The 20,032-nt window shown below is 36.2% G+C and overlaps 1 protein-coding gene and 1 long non-coding RNA gene across 2 annotated transcripts; both read right to left on the bottom strand.

Moving 5' to 3' along the window:
- Positions 1–14,193: 14,193 nt before the first annotated feature.
- LOC145110930 (uncharacterized) lies at positions 14,194–15,924 on the bottom strand. The gene is made up of 7 exons (XM_079047244.1): positions 15,851–15,924; positions 15,606–15,751; positions 15,367–15,456; positions 15,071–15,140; positions 14,654–14,812; positions 14,465–14,568; positions 14,194–14,364 (listed from the first exon to the last, which is right to left on the bottom strand). The coding sequence occupies exons 2-6, from the start codon at positions 15,629–15,631 to the stop codon at positions 14,548–14,550; spliced, it is 366 nt and encodes a 121-aa protein (XP_078903370.1). The 5' UTR covers positions 15,632–15,751; positions 15,851–15,924; the 3' UTR covers positions 14,194–14,364; positions 14,465–14,547.
- Positions 15,925–15,962: 38 nt separating this feature from the next.
- LOC145110931 (uncharacterized) lies at positions 15,963–17,781 on the bottom strand. Its single transcript, XR_013710125.1, has 5 exons — positions 17,404–17,781; positions 17,274–17,322; positions 17,075–17,143; positions 16,233–16,303; positions 15,963–16,008 (listed from the first exon to the last, which is right to left on the bottom strand). It is a non-coding gene; the product is annotated as an uncharacterized LOC145110931 (long non-coding RNA).
- Positions 17,782–20,032: the final 2,251 nt, after the last annotated feature.

Genomic DNA, 20,032 nt, shown 5'->3' with positions numbered 1-20,032 from the left:
TAAACACTTTTTCAAATTGGAAACATGGAACACGGGGTGTACACTGCTAAGCTCAGCGGGTAGCTGCAGTCTATAAGCCACTGGACCGATTCGGGCAAGAATCTCCAAGGGTCCAATATATCGTGGGTTCAACTTTCCCCGTTTTCCAAAACGAATAACCCCTTTCCAGGGAGAGACCTTTAACAACACCCGATCCCCGACTTGGAACTCCAAGGGCTTTCGGCGCTTATCGGCGTAGCTCTTCTGTCGGTCTCGTGATGCTTGCAATCGAGCTCTGATTTGAATTATCTTCTCCGTTGTTTCGCGTATGATCTCTGATCCCGTTAACGCGTTGCCCGGTGTCTGTCCTCTTGCTAGCTGAGTATCACCTACCTCAGCCCAACACAACGGTGATCTACATTTACGTCCATACAACGCCTCGAAGGGAGCAACTTTGATGCTCGAGTGATAACTGTTGTTGTACGAGAATTCGATTAAGGGCAAGTGGGTATCCCACGACTTTCCAAAGTCTATCACACACGCGCGAAGCATGTCTTCAAGCGTCTGAATGGTTCGTTCGCTTTGACCATCCGTTTGCGGATGATAAGCAGTGCTCATGTCGAGTTGTGTTCCTAGCGCTTTCTGAATTGATTGCCAAAAACGTGAAGTGAATCTACTATCTCTATCTGAGATGATAGATACTGGCACTCCGTGGAGTCTCACAATTTCCTTGATGTAGGTTCTTGTCAAACGTTCCATTTTGTATGACTCTTTAATTGGCAGGAAATGAGCGGATTTTGTCAACCTGTCGACTATTACCCATATGGTATCCAAACCATATGTTGTCTTGGGTAGTTTGGTCACAAAGTCCATAGCAATCCTTTCCCATTTCCACTCGGGAATTGTTGGTTGCTGCAGTAATCCCGAGGGCTTCTGATATTCCACCTTTACCTTAGCACAAGTAAGGCATTTGCTAACATAGGTGGCAATCTCTGCCTTCATGTTGGGCCACCAATAGTGTTGCTTGATATCCAAGTACATTTTATCTGAACCCGGATGGATGGAGTATCGTGTTTTGTGGGATTCATTCATGACTACTTCTCTGAATCCCCCAAGTTTAGGGATCCAAATGCGGTTCATAAAATAATATGCCCCGTCCTCCTTCACTTCGAAATTCTTTTCCATTCCACGTAACGCTTCACTTGTTTTGTTTTCCGTCTTCATGGCATCGGACTGGGCCGCTCTGATTTGTGAGGTCAGGTGGGATTGAATGGTTATGGAGAGAGTCTTTACACGACGATTCGAGTATTCTTTCCGACTCAAGGCATCAGCTACCACGTTAGCCTTGCCTGGGTGGTAGTTGATTTCACACTCATAATCGTTTAGTAGCTCAACCCATCTTCGTTGCCTCATGTTCAACTCTTTTTGACTTAAGATGTGCTGAAGACTCTTGTGGTCCGTGAAAATGGTGCACCTTGTACCATAAAGGTAGTGCCTCCAAATTTTCAAGGCGAAGACCACGACTCCTAATTCTAGATCATGGGTCGTATAGTTCACCTCATGTGTCTTTAGTTGTCTGGATGCATAAGCTATCGCCTTCCCCCATTGCATGAGTACACAGCCTAAACCTTGATTCGACGCGTCGCAGTAAACTACGAAGTCTTCGGTTCCCTCTGGTAGCGATAGTACCGGTGCACTGCAGAGTGCTTGCTTCAGAGTTCGGAATGCAGCTTCTTGATTATCTGACCATTCAAAGGGTACACCCTTTTGTGTAAGCATGGTAAGTGGCTTGGCTGTCTTAGAGAAGTTCTGGATGAACCTCCTGTAATAGCCTGCGAGACCTAAAAATTGGCGAATTTCTGTGGGTGTCGTTGGGACCGCCCATCCTTCGATGGCTTTGACCTTAGAAGGATCCACGTGTATCCCTTCTTGACTAACAACATGACCCAAAAAGTTCACACTACGGAGCCAGAACTCACACTTAGAGAGTTTTGCGTATAGCTTCTCGGTTCGCAGGGTTTCCAGGATTTGTTGGAGATGTTGGCCATGCTCTTCTTCGCTTCTAGAGTAAACTAGAATGTCGTCAATGAAGACGATGACAAAGTTGTCGAGGAATGGTCGGCAGATTCGATTCATTAGGTCCATGAATGCGGCAGGGGCATTCGTTAGACCGAAGGGCATTACGACAAATTCATAATGTCCATAACGAGTTCGGAAAGCGGTTTTGGGGATATCCTCTTCCCGGACCTTGAGTTGATGGTATCCAGATCGTAGATCTATCTTGGAGAAATAGCTTGCGCCTTGAAGTTGGTCAGATAGACCGTCGATTCGCGGAAGTGGATAGCGATTTTTGACAGTGACCTTATTTAGTTCCCTGTAGTCAATGCACATCCTAAAGGATCCGTCTTTCTTCTTAACAAAGAGAACCGGAGCTCCCCAGGGTGAGAAACTGGGCCGGATGAATCCTTTGTCCAAAAGCTCACTGAGTTGGCTGGACAATTCTTGCATCTCCGCAGGAGCCAATCTGTAGGGCGATTTGGCGATGGGTGTAGCTCCTGGCACAAGGTCAATTCGAAACTCGACTTGTCTTTCTGGGGGTATCCCCGGAAGATCATCAGGGAAGACATCCGGGAACTCGCAAGCTACTGGAATGTCTCGAATATTGACCTCTTCCTTGGACTTATCCACTATATGAGCCAGAAACGTCAAGTCTTTCCTTCGTAGATACTTCTGTGCCTTAATGCACGAGATAAGACGAAGGTTCGTGCTGGGTTTGTCTCTGTATATAATTAGGCTTTCGCGATTTGGAAGGTGAAGGCGAACGGCCTTCTTGTGACACATAATTTCAGCATGGTGGGGGCTTAACCAATCCATGCCAATAATCACATCAAAACTCCCAATGGAAACATGCATTAAATTTATTTGAAAAACGTGTTGGTTCAAGGTTAGGGTACATCCGATATAGATTTCCCCAGTGGATTATGTTTTCCCATTGGCCATTTCCACCGTAAAGGTTTCATTAAGCTTCTGGGGTTGTTGTTTTAACAAGTGTTTAAATCTATTGCTCACAAAGCTTCGTTCTGCTCCGGTATCAAATAGGATGCATGCATAAGTGTGGTTTAGGAGGAACGTACCGGTGACAACAGCGGGATCCTGAACCGCTTCTCCCTGACCCATGGTCAGCACTCTTCCTGTTCCTCCATTCCCAGGGTTGTTGTTGTTGGGGCAGTTTCGACGGAAATGCCCAATCTTTCCACATCCATAGCAGGCAGGGCTTGGTCCTGCATTGTTATCGCTGTTGTTGGTGTTGTTGTTGTTGTTGTTGTTGTTGCGGTTGTTGCTGTTGTTGTTTCCTTGCTGCTGGTTCTGGGAGGAGAGGTCCTGCAATATTTTGCCGTGTGACCCTTGCGATTGCAACTAGTGCAATGCATCTCCCTGCATTCGCCATTATGATGGAGACTGCACTTGTTACACTTTGGGAGATTTCCGGAATACTGCCTAGGAGCACTTGGAGTAGCTGAGACTGGAGCATGTGGTGTGGATGGAACTTGGGTGGTTGCTGCATTGACTGTCACTGTTTGCTGCTTCTTTGACGACTCCGAGCCTTGTCGTCCCTTCCTCTTGTTATCCTTTCCCTTCTTGCTGTCACTCTCCTTCTTGTTTTCGGTTTCCCCTGACTTCTCGCCCTTTTTGTTGTTATGGTCGTACAACTTCTTGGCCAATCTCTTAGCACTGTCGAAGGTTTCAGGATTTGCAGCTATCACATTTCCTTGGATTGGGGAGGTTAATCCCCAGATGAATCGTTCGATTTTCTTTCCCTCCGAAGTAATCATGCCAGGGCACAACAGAGACAGTTCGCTAAACCTTGATATGTATGCGTCAATGTCGGAATTTCGGACGGTGAGATTCCACAACTCCTGCTCCATTTTCTGAATTTCACCACGTGGGCAGTATTCGGCCATTAGCATTTCCTTCAGTTCCGCCCAGGGCATGGCATTTGCCACGGGGAGAGTCATGGCTTCCACGTGTCCGTTCCACCAGGTGAGAGTTTGATCAACGAACGTGCATGCGGCAAACTTCACCTTCATCTCCTCAGGGCACTCGTATATCTCGAACACTGATTCCACCTTCTCAATCCATCTTTTTAGGGTTATCATTCCCCCGGTGCCATTAAAGGTTCGTGGCTTGGCATTGGTGAAATCTTTGTAGGAGCATGTCTTGGTAGGTCCTTGATTTATTCCGTTGTTCGAACTTCCAGCCCCTTGTCCATTGCCTCCTCCATTGTTCCCTTGGTGAATTTGTGCCATGGCTGCGGTGACCGCAGCAGATACAGCTGCCTGGAATGCAGCTGAGTTGACTTCGGGTGAGGTTGGCCCAGGGTTTCCACGGGTTGGTCGTTGAGGCATCTTTCTGTCACAAAACGGAAAGATGTTGAGTGCCTAAATTTTTGTGGGTTCGTGGACTTATGACTAGGTTTATATCATGTATTTAAGTAGTTTCGCATATCAACATATAATCATAGAAGCATAACACATAACAGATAATAACATCACAACAAAACGCATATATTTTTCATTAATAATATTCATACTTTGATACATGAAAATTTGCTCGAGAGAGCATACATATAGGATACAAATTCGGCAGCATAACGACTCTACGAGTAGTGTAATCACTTAAACATAGAGTCGGTGGTACATAGCATAGATCATAGTAACATAATACTAAAGGCGGGTACGACTAGTCCTAGTCATGGTGGGATGTGTCAGGGGGGTGGTGCTGAGGAAGTGGATGCTCCCTGAAGGCAAGCCACCTGTCGTTCTGCATCTCGGAGATGAGCCTCCCACCTCACCTGTCTCATGTGGAACTCTCGGATAACCTCTCGCGTCTCCTGCTCTGCACGTTCAGCCCAAGTCTGCATCTGGTGTATCTGATCGGCGGTGCTCTGAGCAAGTTCGCCTGTGTTCCGCAATCGTCTCACCATGACAGGAAGCGCGCGATCGGCCGGTCCTCCCTCCCTCAAGTCGTAGAACTCGCGTGACATGCCGTACGGGGGTCGCTGTCCCTGTTGTCTGCTCCACCTCCAAAGGTCGATACCCCAAGGTGGTGTAGGACCAGTCGGGCCCATCCGATGAGCGGGCACCCTGGTCGGGTAAGGGGGGTTGATGACTTCAGACTCGGCGTCCGAATCACCTTTATCGTCATCGCTGAGTTCCTCCTCGAGGTCTTCTTCGGCTCCCTCTTCCTCCGGGTCTACCACTGGCTCGGCGGGTCCGCCCTCGGCTTCCGCCTCAGGTTCCTCTTCAGACTCCTCCTCAGGGTCTTCTTCAGGTTCCTCTTCAGATTCCTCCAACCATCCGTTATTCCCCTGATTAGGGAAATACAGATCTCCGGGGTGATGGAAGCCGGCCATGCTGTCTGCGAGAGTGTATAAATATACTAATATTATTCCTAAGACGTTGTAATTATTGTATAATTTGAGTTGATGTTCTCTTCTTGGAAATAAAGGGGGTATGTTTTAGGTTTGTCAACCATCGCGATTTCCTTGGGGCATGTGATAGTTGTACCTCAGAGGAAATGTAGTTGATCAGGCTACATTCACCCCTTAATACGACTATGAACAGTCCCGGCTTAACCGAGATGCTAGCATTATCTTATTTGATTTGGTATTATGTTATTTTTCCTATATCGTACAAATAGGGGTGTTTTATTGTTATTTGTTTGATTTGTTCAGAGTTGTTTTGTCCCTCTTTGGTTTATAGTTGCATATCAATGTGTGGTTAGATATGCTAGTTCACTATAAACAGTGCTCTGATACCAACCTGTCACACCCCCGAACCAGATGGCGGAAACGTCTGAGGGCTAACGTGACTAAATTTGAATATCATCACAATGAATATACATGAATCATAACATAAACATCACCATGCATTAATATACTACAACTGACACTGTTCACATCAAGTACATTGTTTTAACATTACAAATCCATAACATAAGAAGTTGATAGTTTTTCAAAAGCACAACGCACAAACATACTTGATACTACTCCTCAGCCTACATGTTACCTGAGAATACAAGTTATTTTGAAAACGGTCAACATATGGAATGTTGGTGAGTTCATAAGCAGGTTTGATGTGAAAATGTTTTGTGCAGTTTGTAAGAAAACAACCCAGAAAATCCGATATTTTCTGAAAATACCATTGTTTATATAAAAGTGTGAAGATCCGTAAATATATGCATGATGATTTCCAAACGTGTATAGTTGAAAAACTTTGTATTAAAAGTACCAGTGAAAAAAATGTTGAACTTCCCTGGAAAACCCGATGTTTTCCGATAACAAAATATCATATAACTGTTCAAATTGTTATTCCATCACGTGAATGATTTTGATTTACCTTGATTACTTGATTAATATTGGATTTATTTATGTGAGTCGTTATAACCATGCATGATGATGACTAGTTCGTCTGTCTTGGCACTCTGGTGAACGCCGGAATTGATCTTAAGATTTTGTCACCCTAGACTGGCCGAGTCTAACTGTAGCGAACAGCTGAGGTGTGGGGGAGTCACCCCCGTATAGATCTATACACAAACTCTCGCTCTCCCTCCAGGAGACTTTGATTATAACTACAGACTACGACCGACACACGTTGGTGCCACCCGTTATTACTCACTAAATCCCAATTGACTTTGATTACTATTGATTATCGACCTGTATTTGTTTACTTGGATTGACGATCGGCCTAATAAACGAGGAGAAGAGGATTACAAGATCCTACTATTCCCGCGTATTATTTATGGCTATTGGTTATACGAAGGACACGCTGGCCCATTTCGTATTTGATTTACTTGGACCTTACTAGCAATGCTAATGGGCCACCAAGGCCCAATAGCACTTAAAAGCCATTGAGGGTCCCTTAAATATGAAATTGGGTCATAGAAGGCCCAATAATTTTATCCCTTGGGCCCAAAAATCATGTTAATGGGTCACAAAGACCCAACAAGCATGATTTGAGACTTTCAAGCCCAAAGATTTGAATGTTTACTTGTTTTAGGTATAGTTTGATTGAACCATTGTTAAATTTGTATCGGTACGAGACCGGTCGGTCGTTTTTAACGACGTTGAAATTATACGTATTTTCATCTTTCCATTTTCATGAATTGTAGTTTGATATTTTTATTTTAACTCAAATATCTTAAAAATAAAATAATTGATTCAAAAATCTTGGTTTGAACCCCTTTCAGCCCTTCTTTGGTAAAATTGACGATTTTAGTCCTTTATATACAAAAAAAAACATTTTAAGCCCTTAAACCATTTTCTTGACACTTTTGACCCAAAGACTTGCTCAAGTGATATTTTTAGTTCAAAACTTATTCCTCGGCAGTTTCAGCCCTTCCAGAAAAAGTATTTTTCGGTTAAAGCCCAAACTTTTGCAACTTTTACAATTTTGGCCCAAATCCAAAAACTTTACATTTTTGATCCTCTTTGGAAAAGAAAAGCATTTTAACCCTTGAAATAGTTTTGTTTAACTTTTTATCCCCTGCTTTGAGGAATTTATCATTTCAGCCCCTTGAAAATCATGTTTTTCGCAATTTTGGGCTTAATGGGCCGAAAAGCCCAAAATTTGGCCCATTAAGCTACAAATTACATTTCTAGTCCTTTGAAGAGTATAATATTCATAAAAACATTTATTGTAACTGTTTTGACTCTTTTTATCCTTAAGAAAACCGTAAATGGCAATTTTTAACCTAACTTTTGTTTATTTGACAAATTAAGCCCAAAAATTGGTTTTGTGTTGAAATATGTATATTTTAATCTTAGAGGTGATTTTTCTTGACTTGTTTTAGTGTAATACTTCTTAGAACATGTTTATATTCCTCTTAGAGTCATAGATCTCGAAATTCTATTCTTTTTGTTGCACATTTACCACAAAAACACATGAAATCACACATAACATACACATACACATACACATAGATCTACACATTTTACTTGTATTCTCCCTCATAAAACACATGAAAACCGAAAATAGAGGGGTATGAACTCACCTTGAGTTTGTGGGTTCGGTTTTGAAGAAGAATGGAAGAAGTTTGATGTTATTCTCGGCCTAGCAAGCTTCTTGGAGGATCTTTGGCTTAGATGTGTTCTAAGATGCAAGATCACGAATTTTGTATGAGTTAAGGAGAGATTTTTGATAAAACAAAGAGTCTAGACTATGGATCCAAGCATCAACTTACCTAAGATGATGACTCTTATGGAAAATCCTTCTTGAAAGCTCTTAGATCTCGAAATTTTTGATGAAGAAGCAAGAGTGTTCTTTGAGAGTGTTTGAGAGAATTTTGGAAGAGTGTGGGTGTGTGTGATGTGTTCTCGGCCGAAGAAGAAAAGAGAGGGGAGAAGAGAGAGTGTGAAGTGATAGATGCTTGGAAGTATGGGATAGTTGCATGGGTATCCCATGTATAATTGTGAGGTGGCATGTAAAAAGTCAACTCTTCCTCCCTTTGTTTTGTGGTTGGGCCGAAAGAGGTAGAAGGAAGAAAAGAAGTTGGGCCTTTTTGTGCTTAAGCCCATATTATGATCCAATTAGATGATTTTTGGCCCAATTGGTATTTGGAGAGGGTTCACGGCCCAAAATAAATCAAGGAATGATTTTTATGGCCCATTAGGGCTAATTAAGTTTGTTATGGCCCATTAGGGTATTTTATTTCATTCTAGGCCCATTATGGCCCAAAATGTTAAAATAAATGAAAGTGGGTCTAATTAGAGCCCATTTAAGAGTTCTAAGCCCAAAATAGTCAAATTGGAAGCTTATTGGCCTAATAGGCCCAATAAGGAAAACCTAGTCCATAATGGACTTAAACCGGGATTTCTAGGGTTTCCAATCTTTGTTGACTATTTGAAGTGCTTGCATAGAGGGTTTGATGGAAAATTTGTTGTTATTGAATAAGCATCATACATGCTTTCACATTTTTGGTCACAATGTTATCATTGTTGTTGTTACATGTCATGGAATTCCTAGTTGTGACATCATCCCCCCGTTAGAGGGAATTTCGTCCCGAAATTCTTTTTAAATCTAGATTCAAGAATGCGAGAATAGGTGAGGGTACTTCTGCTTCATCTGGTCTTCGCGTTCCCATGTGAATTCTGGCCCACGCTTCGCGTTCCACCGTACCTTCACAATCGGAATGCGACTTTGCTTAGTACGCTTCACCTCCCTGTCCATGATTTCGACTGGTTCTTCGACGAACAGGAGATTCTCATTGATTTCTATTTCTTCAAGTGGAATGACGAGGGTTTCGTCGGATAAACACTTTTTCAAATTGGAAACATGGAACACGGGGTGTACACTGCTAAGCTCAGCGGGTACCTGCAGTCTATAAGCCACTGGACCGATTCGGGCAAGAATCTCGAAGGGTCCAATATATCGTGGGTTCAACTTTCCCCGTTTTCCAAAACGAATAACCCCTTTCCAGGGAGAGACCTTTAACAACACCCGATCCCCGACTTGGAACTCCAAGGGCTTTCGCCGCTTATCAGCGTAGCTCTTCTGTCGGTCTCGTGATGCTTGCAATCGAGCTCTGATTTGAATTATCTTCTCCGTTGTTTCGCGTATGGATCTTATCTTTTGTTATCTCCAAACTTTGATTATTCACATTCAGACTGTTTCTTATTTGATCGTAGTTATCAACAAGAAAATAACTCAATCTAGAAGGTAGGTTTTGGATGTTCACCCTAAGTAAAGATCCCAAACCCATATTCTTCACAACTACACGTTGTTCGTTAGATAAACTTTGTACAGCAATGCTCAATTTCTTTGGGGACATTTTACTCTTCAACTTAGGAAATCTTTCGAGAGATGGTGTTGAAGATTTGATTTTTATGGTTTTACCTTTCTTTGAGATCTTATTTCTCGGTGTCGATGTAGAAACATTCTCATTCTTATCGGATGATATTTGAAAAGTTAAATTTCCTTTAACACCGGGCAACCCACTCTTTTCAAAATTTCTTTTTATATTTGATTTTTTCATCCTCATTACTTATACCAGAACTACTTGAAATGGTTATCAATGATTATCGACGTCTTCGGATTGGATATTGATGTCAATATCTCTGCATTAACTAGTAATTATAAATTAATTGCACGACATTATAAAAACAATTACATAGATTATCTTTAATACTATAAACAAGTTGTTAGAATTACCTGATCGATATTGAATTGTTTCTTCATCAATTTGAATAGGACTGATATCTAAATCGATTATATTCGACATCAAACTTTTTTTTTTCAATCTGCCGCTGGAACGACGAGCTTCTACTAATTTCGAATCCATAATTGTCTTCGCATATTAACTTTTCGATATATTAAGGATATTATATTAGAATGTCATATTACGAATACATACAGTTGATAAAACTGAAAAAAAAGACGTGGGTAGTTTTTTTATAGATTTTCGGATTGACTATATATGATATGCAGATTCACTGCTTATGAAGATAGTGGGAAGTTATGTAGGAGTTATCTTGAATTTAAAATTTAAAAATTATATATACATAACTATGTATGATAAAATAAACCTACATATATTCAAGCTTGAATAAAACAAAAAATATCTTTTACTGTGTTAAAATATCTTTCTTTTCTTAATATAACATAATATTATTTATGTAAGTCATGTGATGATCAATTTCGTATATCTGATATGTTTTGGTTAATATAATAGTACGTCCTACTACTTGCTAGTGCTTCAAATAAGGAGAAAAAACCAAACACATAAGCAAATGGGCAGGTAATTCCACTCTAGTTTAAAATCAAGTCTTAAATTTCATCAACTGAAATCTGATAAATAAAAGCAACTACAATTATTCATCAAACTTTCAAAACAATACTAAATGAAAACAGACAATTCAAACAAATCATTCATTAACTAAACATTACTACTAAAAGCTACTAAATGCCTCTATGCTTCCAACAATGTTACATTATTTCAATTATCAAATCCTGCAATCCGATCTTCTTTTCTATTGTAAACTCTTAAAGTTACTCTTCAACCATTTTCACTCTTTCAACTTTGGACAACTTGTCAAAAGCTTCAGCTTCTTCAATGATTAAACTTTTTTGAAAGTTAAGATTTGATAACATCATCTTTGACATGTACTTTATCCTTAAATTTGCCAAGTAATTTTCGATTTTGGTTAGGTTTTCATCAAGGCCACAATCCCACTTCTTTTCAATTTGACCATAGTATGTCTCCATGTGCCTCATTAGATATATATCACAATCATAGTTTCTTTCCTTCTTCTTCCAATTGAAGTTTAAGACCACTGGTATTATATTGGGCAATTCTAATGCATTTTCATGACCCACATTCTGTAAATAAATAGAGAATAAACGTTGCTGTATAAAAGACATAACAAACTAACATCAGAATGTTACTTATACAGAATATATTAATTATAATAATGTAAAATATAAATAATAAAATATAATATGTACATTACCAAGATTCGAGGTTTGCTTCCATATGTTGATTCAATATCAGTATCACTTAATATATGATCAATGATAATGAAAGCAGGTTTTCTCAAATCGAAGCATATCAAATAATACTTGTCGTTATCACACATAGGAAACAATACCTGCATTCATCAAGTAACATATACCTCATAAATCATAATTATATTAGCTTTATGTTCATATCAATATAATATATATTTATTACCAGATGAATATTGCTGAAACAAGGTTTGATAGGGTAATTGGAACATAATTGATCCACTGTCATCTTAAAAGCATTGAACCTGTTAACCTCTAATATTATTTCATCAAGAATAGCATTTGACTACATTACAAATAAAAAAATCATTATTGAATATAGTAATACTAACTTCTGCTCAATTTTGTTTTTAAAGTAAAGAATTTACCAGTAACTTGGTATTGAAAAATAGCCTTGACGGTTCATTGAAGTCATTACAATTACGATGAACATTCAAGAATGATGGCCAACAATCAATCACATTTGAGGTAATTGTTACTTGTGGTATGAAGCTAAATCCATCGATAAGTCGCATTCTTTGAATTTCTTCTACCTCCCAGATCGTATCACTATATACTCATCATTCAACATGCATAAAAAAATCATATTAATAAATGCCATAGATATTGTGTATGAATAAGATAAAAGACTTACAAGACATTTCTCCTTGAAGCTATGGTTGAAAAGCATATAAGTATCTCCAGATCACTGATTTCAGTGTTAATGGATACTGTCTTACTCATATAGGGAGATACAAACAATCTCGACACCTTTTTTTGACTAAGACATGTTTCATATTGATTTTCCTCATATAGTTTCATCATAAACTCCAATCGGTTACTGACCCTACTTTTATTTAGAGTACTTTCTCCAGTAACTACATCAACATCTACCTCCGACTTCTCAGGAACATTATCATCAGCCTCCTCATCTGAAAGCAAATTAAATGAAGGCATTGAGTCTGAAAATTTAACTTTCTTCCTTGATCTGCTGCTTATGATTTCATCTGAATCAACTTCCTTCCCTGATCTGTTGTTTATGATTTCATCAGTTTCAGCCAATACTTCTGGCGTAAAAAAATCGTCAGAAAGTGACCCTTCATCTTCATGCATTAACTTTCTCTTGTTACTACTTTTCGGAGATCTGAAGATAAGATTTTCTTCTTTTGAATTTTGGCTTATTTCTTTTTGAAAATCCATATAACTTAAGTCATCAACATTCATGACTTGATTCTGTGTTGATACTGTATCAATCGACTGGAGGGTTATAACTTTATCTTTACGAGGCAACATATTTCCAATAGTCATCATCCAATAATTTAATTGTTCATTTCCTGGAAATTTGTACATTGTTTCACTTAGCGTTTTATACAGTTCACTCTTATCCTTTACAACCCGATTATATATTGCTTGAAGATTAATACAAACTTCCTGTATAATGAATAATAAATAAAACAAAATAAATTAATAATAATAATATACATATTCTGAGTAATAAATATTATTCAACCTGTTAAATGTTAAGTATGTAAAATTATAAGAGCTCATACAAAGAATTATATCTAGTAATATCGTCATCTACATAATAACTAAAAATGTACTGAATTGTATTAATATACCTCAACTGTATTCGACTCTGCTGTTATCTGCATATCAAATACTTCCTTGTTGGAGAGAAAAAAGTCTTCAACTGTATATATAAACTACATTTGTATTACTATGATTTTTGGTTACAATATACACAATGTTCTACGTTTTGAGCTATTTAAAATGTAACTTAACATTAACGATAAGCATTACTTACAAGATGTAAAATCAATACTGTTATGATCAGGTTGATTCTTTATTGATGAAACGCCATCGATTTGCAGCTTATCCATATCTTCAGCAATTTTATCTTCTGTAATGAAAACAATAATTGTTTCAGTTTAAAATTATATATGATGAAAACCGACTTCTGATTTTGTAGTATGTTATGTAAACGGTTATGGGAACGGTTATGTCATGAATAATAACTTCTACGATCTGCATTGCGTATGTAACACACAATACATTACGCAATTTTTTTTTCAATAATAAATAAATTTATTTCGCTTTAAAATGAAAGTAAATGTAGCACTTTAAAAAAAAGATACGAACATTCGCATTCTGTTAAATTCTTCTATTCATCTACCATTTCAAAGTCATCGCATAATTTCAGGAATTTACTAGTTATTTTTAAACAATATATATACTTCTTTACACTACTAGAAAATAGGTTTTCCTTGACCGACAATGTCTGTCGTAAATGTCTATACATGACAGACAAAAGTCTGTCATTGAAAGCCATGTCATAAAGGAAAATGACAAGCATTTGGCCTGTCATAAAATTTATAAAATTTACGACAGACCTTTATGACCAACAATTAAGACATACATATACGACATGTGTTTTCGACATACATTTACGACGGACTTTGTATGTCATAATTCGTAACATTTTTGTAATTATGACAGACATGTACGACTTCAAATTACGACATATGTTCTGTACAACATGATTTTCGACGTAGTTTTACGACATACTTTGTATGTCATGGTTTTACATTATATATATATATATATATATATATATATATATATTCTAAATTTCTACCAAATCTTAATCAAACTAAATTATACATTTAATGTCTAATAACGCAAAATAAAATATCATACATATATAAAAAGGCTTACACGAACTATAGTGACAAATTCAAAAATACTTTCAAGATACATCAAAAAGTAATTGTCAAATACATATCATTGGTAAATAAAATTTATGCAAAAGGCCATTGCCAAAGCGGGGTCCTCAGAAAACGGTAACCTGGAGATCATTATGCAAAATTGAAAAAGACATGAATGCCCTTCTTATCTTTATCATCATCAAAAAGATGAGAAATTAACATTGATAAAGGTGAACATACACTTGTTGACTGAATATTGGTTTCTGAGAAGGTAAAAGTAAAGAGGAAAGCCCATCCATGATAGCTTTAATATACACAGGTAATTACTTGATATGCCTCACTTTCTGCATATGGAAAAAAACAAGGATTAATTCTTAGCAATAATATTATAATATGTTTTCATGTTATGAAGATATATTTTATTTTTACCTCCTGTGTGATGAAAAGTAACTGGAAGGATATTTTCTCATAATGATGGAAAGCCCTATCAGCAAGGGAAGGTGATATGATGTGGCGCATAGAGCCCCAAAATGTTGCACCCACGTGTGCAAGGAAAGTATCACGTGCAACTGTGTAATTGTGTAAGTTCTGGAAGATAGAAAAAGGTTTTTTAACTTCCATTTATAATGTGAGGGACCAACAATGAAATAAAAGATTTCTTTTTGGAACTAAACGAAAAGATCAACTAAGCACAGGGACCAGATCTGTAATTTAATCTATAGAAAAACTAAATATCTATTCAATCATTATAAAGTATAGACATATTGGTGTAGCTAATAAATATGTTTTTGGGAGAAATAAATTGCAGCTATATATTAACTGGTTCCATGGGTACACAAGTTATACCTGAAGAACTAATGCCCAATTATAAAGTGCATCATAATCATCTGGATTTCTTTCTATTGCACTTGCATACCTAAAAAAGAACAAGAAACAAACAAGTTAAGTTCTTTTTTCTTTCTTTTACTCCATTATTTTCTAGGATTCATCAAATTGTTTATACTTGTTTTTGAAATTGAAGTTCATACTACAACAGCTATGTTAGGATATATGGAGATTAAAAATATGCAGATTTAAAGATTGAATAGAAATATGCCAAGGGTAGAAGTGTAGCTAAGGATTGGGTATAAGAAAAGGGTTACCTTTTTGCTGCAAATGTTTGAATCCGTTGTCTTGATCGACCTTCCTCATCAGAACCTATTTTTTCTGTATGTTGTTTTGTGCTTTCTTGACTGAAAAATTCAAACATGTGGCAGAAAGAATAAGGGATATATTAACATTTCAGGTTTAGCAGGAACTGAGTTTGTGATCATGGGTAAACCACAGGGACCATTTATGTAATTCTGTCTAATTAAAATGTATAGATAATATGATGCATAACCAATGAAGTATACTGATAAGTATCATCAGTAAACAAATTCCAGCTCTCCATTGGTTTTAAAGCTTTTTGTTTATGGATTTCACCAGATTCATCACTTTCAAAAGACTGGAGCTCTGACTTTAGGTCACGCATTCTCTCATCAAGCTCTGTATCAAAACTTCCCAAAAGTGAACATTTGATAAAAGATTTAAAAAGTGGGAAAATATCAAGAATATAGAGGATAATAAATTAAGAAAAAAAATTACCTTCACAAAGAGCAAGTTTCACCCTTCTTCCCCAACAATGTTTGAAAGCAAAAAGCTCATATATATATATATATATATATATATATATATATATATATATATATATATATATATATATCGATCTCTGCTAAAAGGATATCTATTGCTTGATGATCTTTCTACAAATTGAAGTTAAAAATATATTAGGCATATGATAATAAGGAGAGAATTGTCTTTTTGTTTTCATTTTTTATTTTTAATGCTCCTTTCACCGCTGTAATCCAACACATAACAGGATAAATAAATAAATAAAAACTTGTGTAAAGCATTCAACAGAGATTAATGTTCTCCAAAATGAAGAACATGATATTTGATAAGATTGTATAGTAGTTAGAATACATACATCCCCGAATGCAGCAAACTTCTCCTGAATTGCATCTTGCAAGTGATCTTCAGCCTCTTCTTCAGTAATTTCTTATATCAACAAGGAGAGAAAAATTAGTAAATAAGCATAATAACAAAGACAAATGCTACCTCATAATACTTCAGGAATTTGTTTATTGGTTTTTGAACAGCATGACTTATGGAATGATATCTAAACTGTATGAATGTGAGTACATGACCATTTTACCCTTCTGTTCAAAAGTGATGTTGAATAAATAACAAATGATTGTTTATTTAAAAACTGTTACAAATCTAAATTGTAGATAACTATTTATTTGATACATAGAAAATGATACAAATGCAATGAACACATAAAAACTCTCCCCTTATTTAACTCACTGAGCCATGTTCTATGAGCCCTTTATAAGTCTTAACTTTTGTGCTTCCAGTTACTTCTACCATTGGTTTTAAGTTAATCATGAGGTTGCTTATTGGGCTTAATCCATACATTTTAAGAAAATCTATTTCTTTTTGGAAATAATTAAACCTAATAATACCTGCAACTGCACCAATTGTCTTTTTAAAAATTAAACTAATTAGGAAATCTAGGACAAATTGCTTGAGCATGTACATACACTGTGCAGACTGCAAGCGTATTAATGATTTAGCAAATTGTTTGCTAGTATCAGCTACATACAAAACTCATTTTGCATAACTGAAATACAATGTATTTCCTTTAAAACTGAATTGGATAATGAATTAAATGAACAAGTATTTGAGTAGAATGTTTAATGTTGTAAGTTTATTCAAGATTAAACAACCAATCTAAATCTAGAGTGTAGATGAATAGATAATACTTACAACTCCGTTTGCAGTTGTGGTTGAAACAAAAAAAAATCTGATCCGATATGCAGTCTCTTGTTAACAGATCTACGCACAGAACAGAAACAGTAACACATTCAAAGTCGCACAATCTTAGGGACGATACTAAAAAATGGAGATTCGAAGGTGTAGATAAAGATTAATAAACAAACCAGAGTATTGAAATTAGTTAAATTACCTTTCGCTTTTTTGCCAATATCGGAGAAGAGTCCTGGTCCGTTGTTCATCTTTGTTGCAGAAGGATTTCAAATTTCAATCGAATGATGAATCTGATATCAGATTGAAATTGTATTGGGAAAGAATGTTACCTCTCAATATATAACAGAGTAGCAACAGGTTGACCGGTATCAGAAATGGCGATGATGAAGAATGATATCACGAATCGGTGGCAGGCAATAGCGTGACCGGTGAGGCAGTGTCAAGTCGGCGACTGGTGAAACGAGGACGAAAATGGTGAGGAAGTTGATTTCTTGAGCTGAGCAAACCCTAATCGACCGACGTTTGCTTTGATTTGACGAAAATGGTGAGGCAGCGAGATGATTTGAGGGTATCAGTAGTACCGAGGCTTCGAGGGAATTGTTGAAGAAAGAAATCGTATAATTTGGATAAAAGTCTAATCGTATGTTATAATCGTATCGTATTAAGGTATAAGCGCCACCAAAAACTTCTGACAATACTACCTTTTTATTTCCCTTTCAGTCCTTAAATACCATGAATCTGAATTTCATCCTCCATTTTTATAATACCTTTTTTTCTTTACCTATTTTACCTATTTTAAATAGATAGTTAATAACATTACCTGACATTGACCTTATCTAATTAATATAAAATATCCTTTGGAAATGAAATTTAAACGTCATTTTAATATATTCAGCCCATTTTTTTTAACTTTTAACGCCATTTTAATATTTTGTTTGCCATTATTTTTTTTAACTAATATAGAATATTCTTTGGAAATGAAATATGTTTCTAAATAGATAAAATAGTCATTTGGTATTTTCTTAATGCAAAAATATGTTTACAGACTATAAATAATAAGTTGAAATATCACTATACAAATTGTTAAGAAATTCATTTTATGTTTTTTTTTATCAAAGACAAGCGACTTTAATTTATCCCATAAATATAAATCATCAACCATATATTTAAATTATCAATTTCGAATTTACATTGTTAAAAAAACATACAATTATTTCTTTTCTTCCTTACATCTTTTACCAGATAACGGCTATATATATTTTCTACCGAACTTCATCAAAAATACCTTATATTTAATATTATCCATCTAAATAGCGTCTATATAATTAAAATTATTGCAAGATTTATCTGGATTTGTAACATACACTTTACTAAACTTGTTCAATTATCATGTTTCATATGCATGTTAGTTTAAAAATGAATATTATTAGATATTATGTGGTATTAAACGTTTAAAGTAGGTAGTTATAATGGAATAAAATTATATGTGTTAAAAACACCATTTTTCGATATGGTTTTGAGCGTCGAGTTATAACGAAATAGTTTTATAAGATTTGAAGTTAAACTAAGTTTAGAATCATTTGGAAGGTATTGGAAGTGATGGGGATGTCTTATGTGATTTCGATCAAAAAGTCAACTATCGGAATTAACGAAAGTATAACGTCTAAGTTGGAAATAAGTAAAACTGATTTTATTGGAAGATCTTTTCTGGGATATTTTTATTGGAAGTTGTAAATAATCTCGTTAGAAACGTATAGACAAAAACCTCATCGAAAACGGAGTTCCGAGCGAAAAGTTATGCAATTTTTAGTGTTTAGGGGTAAAACGGGTACCCAAACCGGGTCAAACCCGACCCAACTCGGGTTTTTACCCATTGAAACACGACTTTGAGTCATTTTTCTGCCATTTTCAGTTCCTTACCATCCCTATGGGAGATTTTCACACACATGATCAATCGTGAACAACTTTTGAAGATTAAATCAAGATTTTGAGTGTTCTTGAAATATCAAGTCTAGTAATCAAGGTATGAACTCTTAATTTTTGGATTAACCCTTGTAATTAGTGAGTTATTAAGATATTAGGGTTTAATCAAAGTGGGTTTACCACTGATTTCATGAAATTAGGCATGAGTTTATGTTATTAACCTAAAATCTTAAATGGAAATCAAGTAACTACATGTAAACTTGAGCATTAATCATGGTTTAAGAGTAATTAGTGAAAATTAGTAATGAAACTCATGGTTTATACTTGAATTAGCATGAATTACTAAAATATTCAGTGTTATCATTGTAAAACAAGAACTTAGTGATATTGATCATGAGGTTTGATCATGTAAAGGGTAAAATGAAATCATAAAGGGTATAATTGTCCTGTTTTTGTAAAAATCACCAAAAATTGTAGAAAAATCGTATGGATATGTGCTCTATATCCCTGGAAAGATGAGAATGTGTAATTTGATTTTTGTTTTAAAACAAAAATTTAATTCCGGACTTAAGATGGGTGAAAACATCTATATGTTCAGTGCAGTAAGGCTGAATTTTGACAGCTTTGTGACATTTTGACAGCTTTGGGATGTTGTGATGTAAAATTCATAGTAAATTATAGAAAAATCATAAAAATGTGAGGTCAGTGGCATTAGATAGATATAAGAGTATATTTTGTTAATATTTAGAATTTGTTAGTTATTTTGATATTTAAGAAGGGTAAAACAGATCTGCAAGTGACAGCTATACAAAGAACAAAAACTAAAATTTCCAAATTGAAAACAACATAACTTGAGATTAGTTGAGTAATTGCTTATGAAATCTGAAATATGAACTCCAGGGGTATAATTGAAGGTTTTAGAGGCCTGAGGATGGTGTAATTTCATCAGAATTCAGAATTCTATCGCAACATTCGATTACAACACATTGAGTTCAATATATAGGAACAATTGTATGTTATGTGTTATATGTGCTT

Source organism: Lactuca virosa, chromosome 5 (genome assembly GCF_052849685.1).
Source record: "Lactuca virosa cultivar CGN04683 chromosome 5, Lactuca_virosa_CGN04683_v6, whole genome shotgun sequence".
Classification (NCBI taxonomy): domain Eukaryota; kingdom Viridiplantae; phylum Streptophyta; class Magnoliopsida; order Asterales; family Asteraceae; genus Lactuca; species Lactuca virosa.
Note: the sequence above shows the minus strand (reverse complement) of the source record. Positions and strands in the feature narration are given on the sequence as shown.

Coding starts and splice junctions, on each gene's coding strand:
- LOC145110930 (XM_079047244.1), bottom strand. CDS start 15,631: ATGATACTTATCAGTATACTTCATTG. Junction 15,141..15,366: donor CAAACATTTGCAGCAAAAAG/GTAACCCTTTTC, acceptor GTTCTTTTTTAG/GTATGCAAGTGCAATAGAAA. Junction 14,813..15,070: donor ATTGGGCATTAGTTCTTCAG/GTATAACTTGTG, acceptor TCTATCTTCCAG/AACTTACACAATTACACAGT.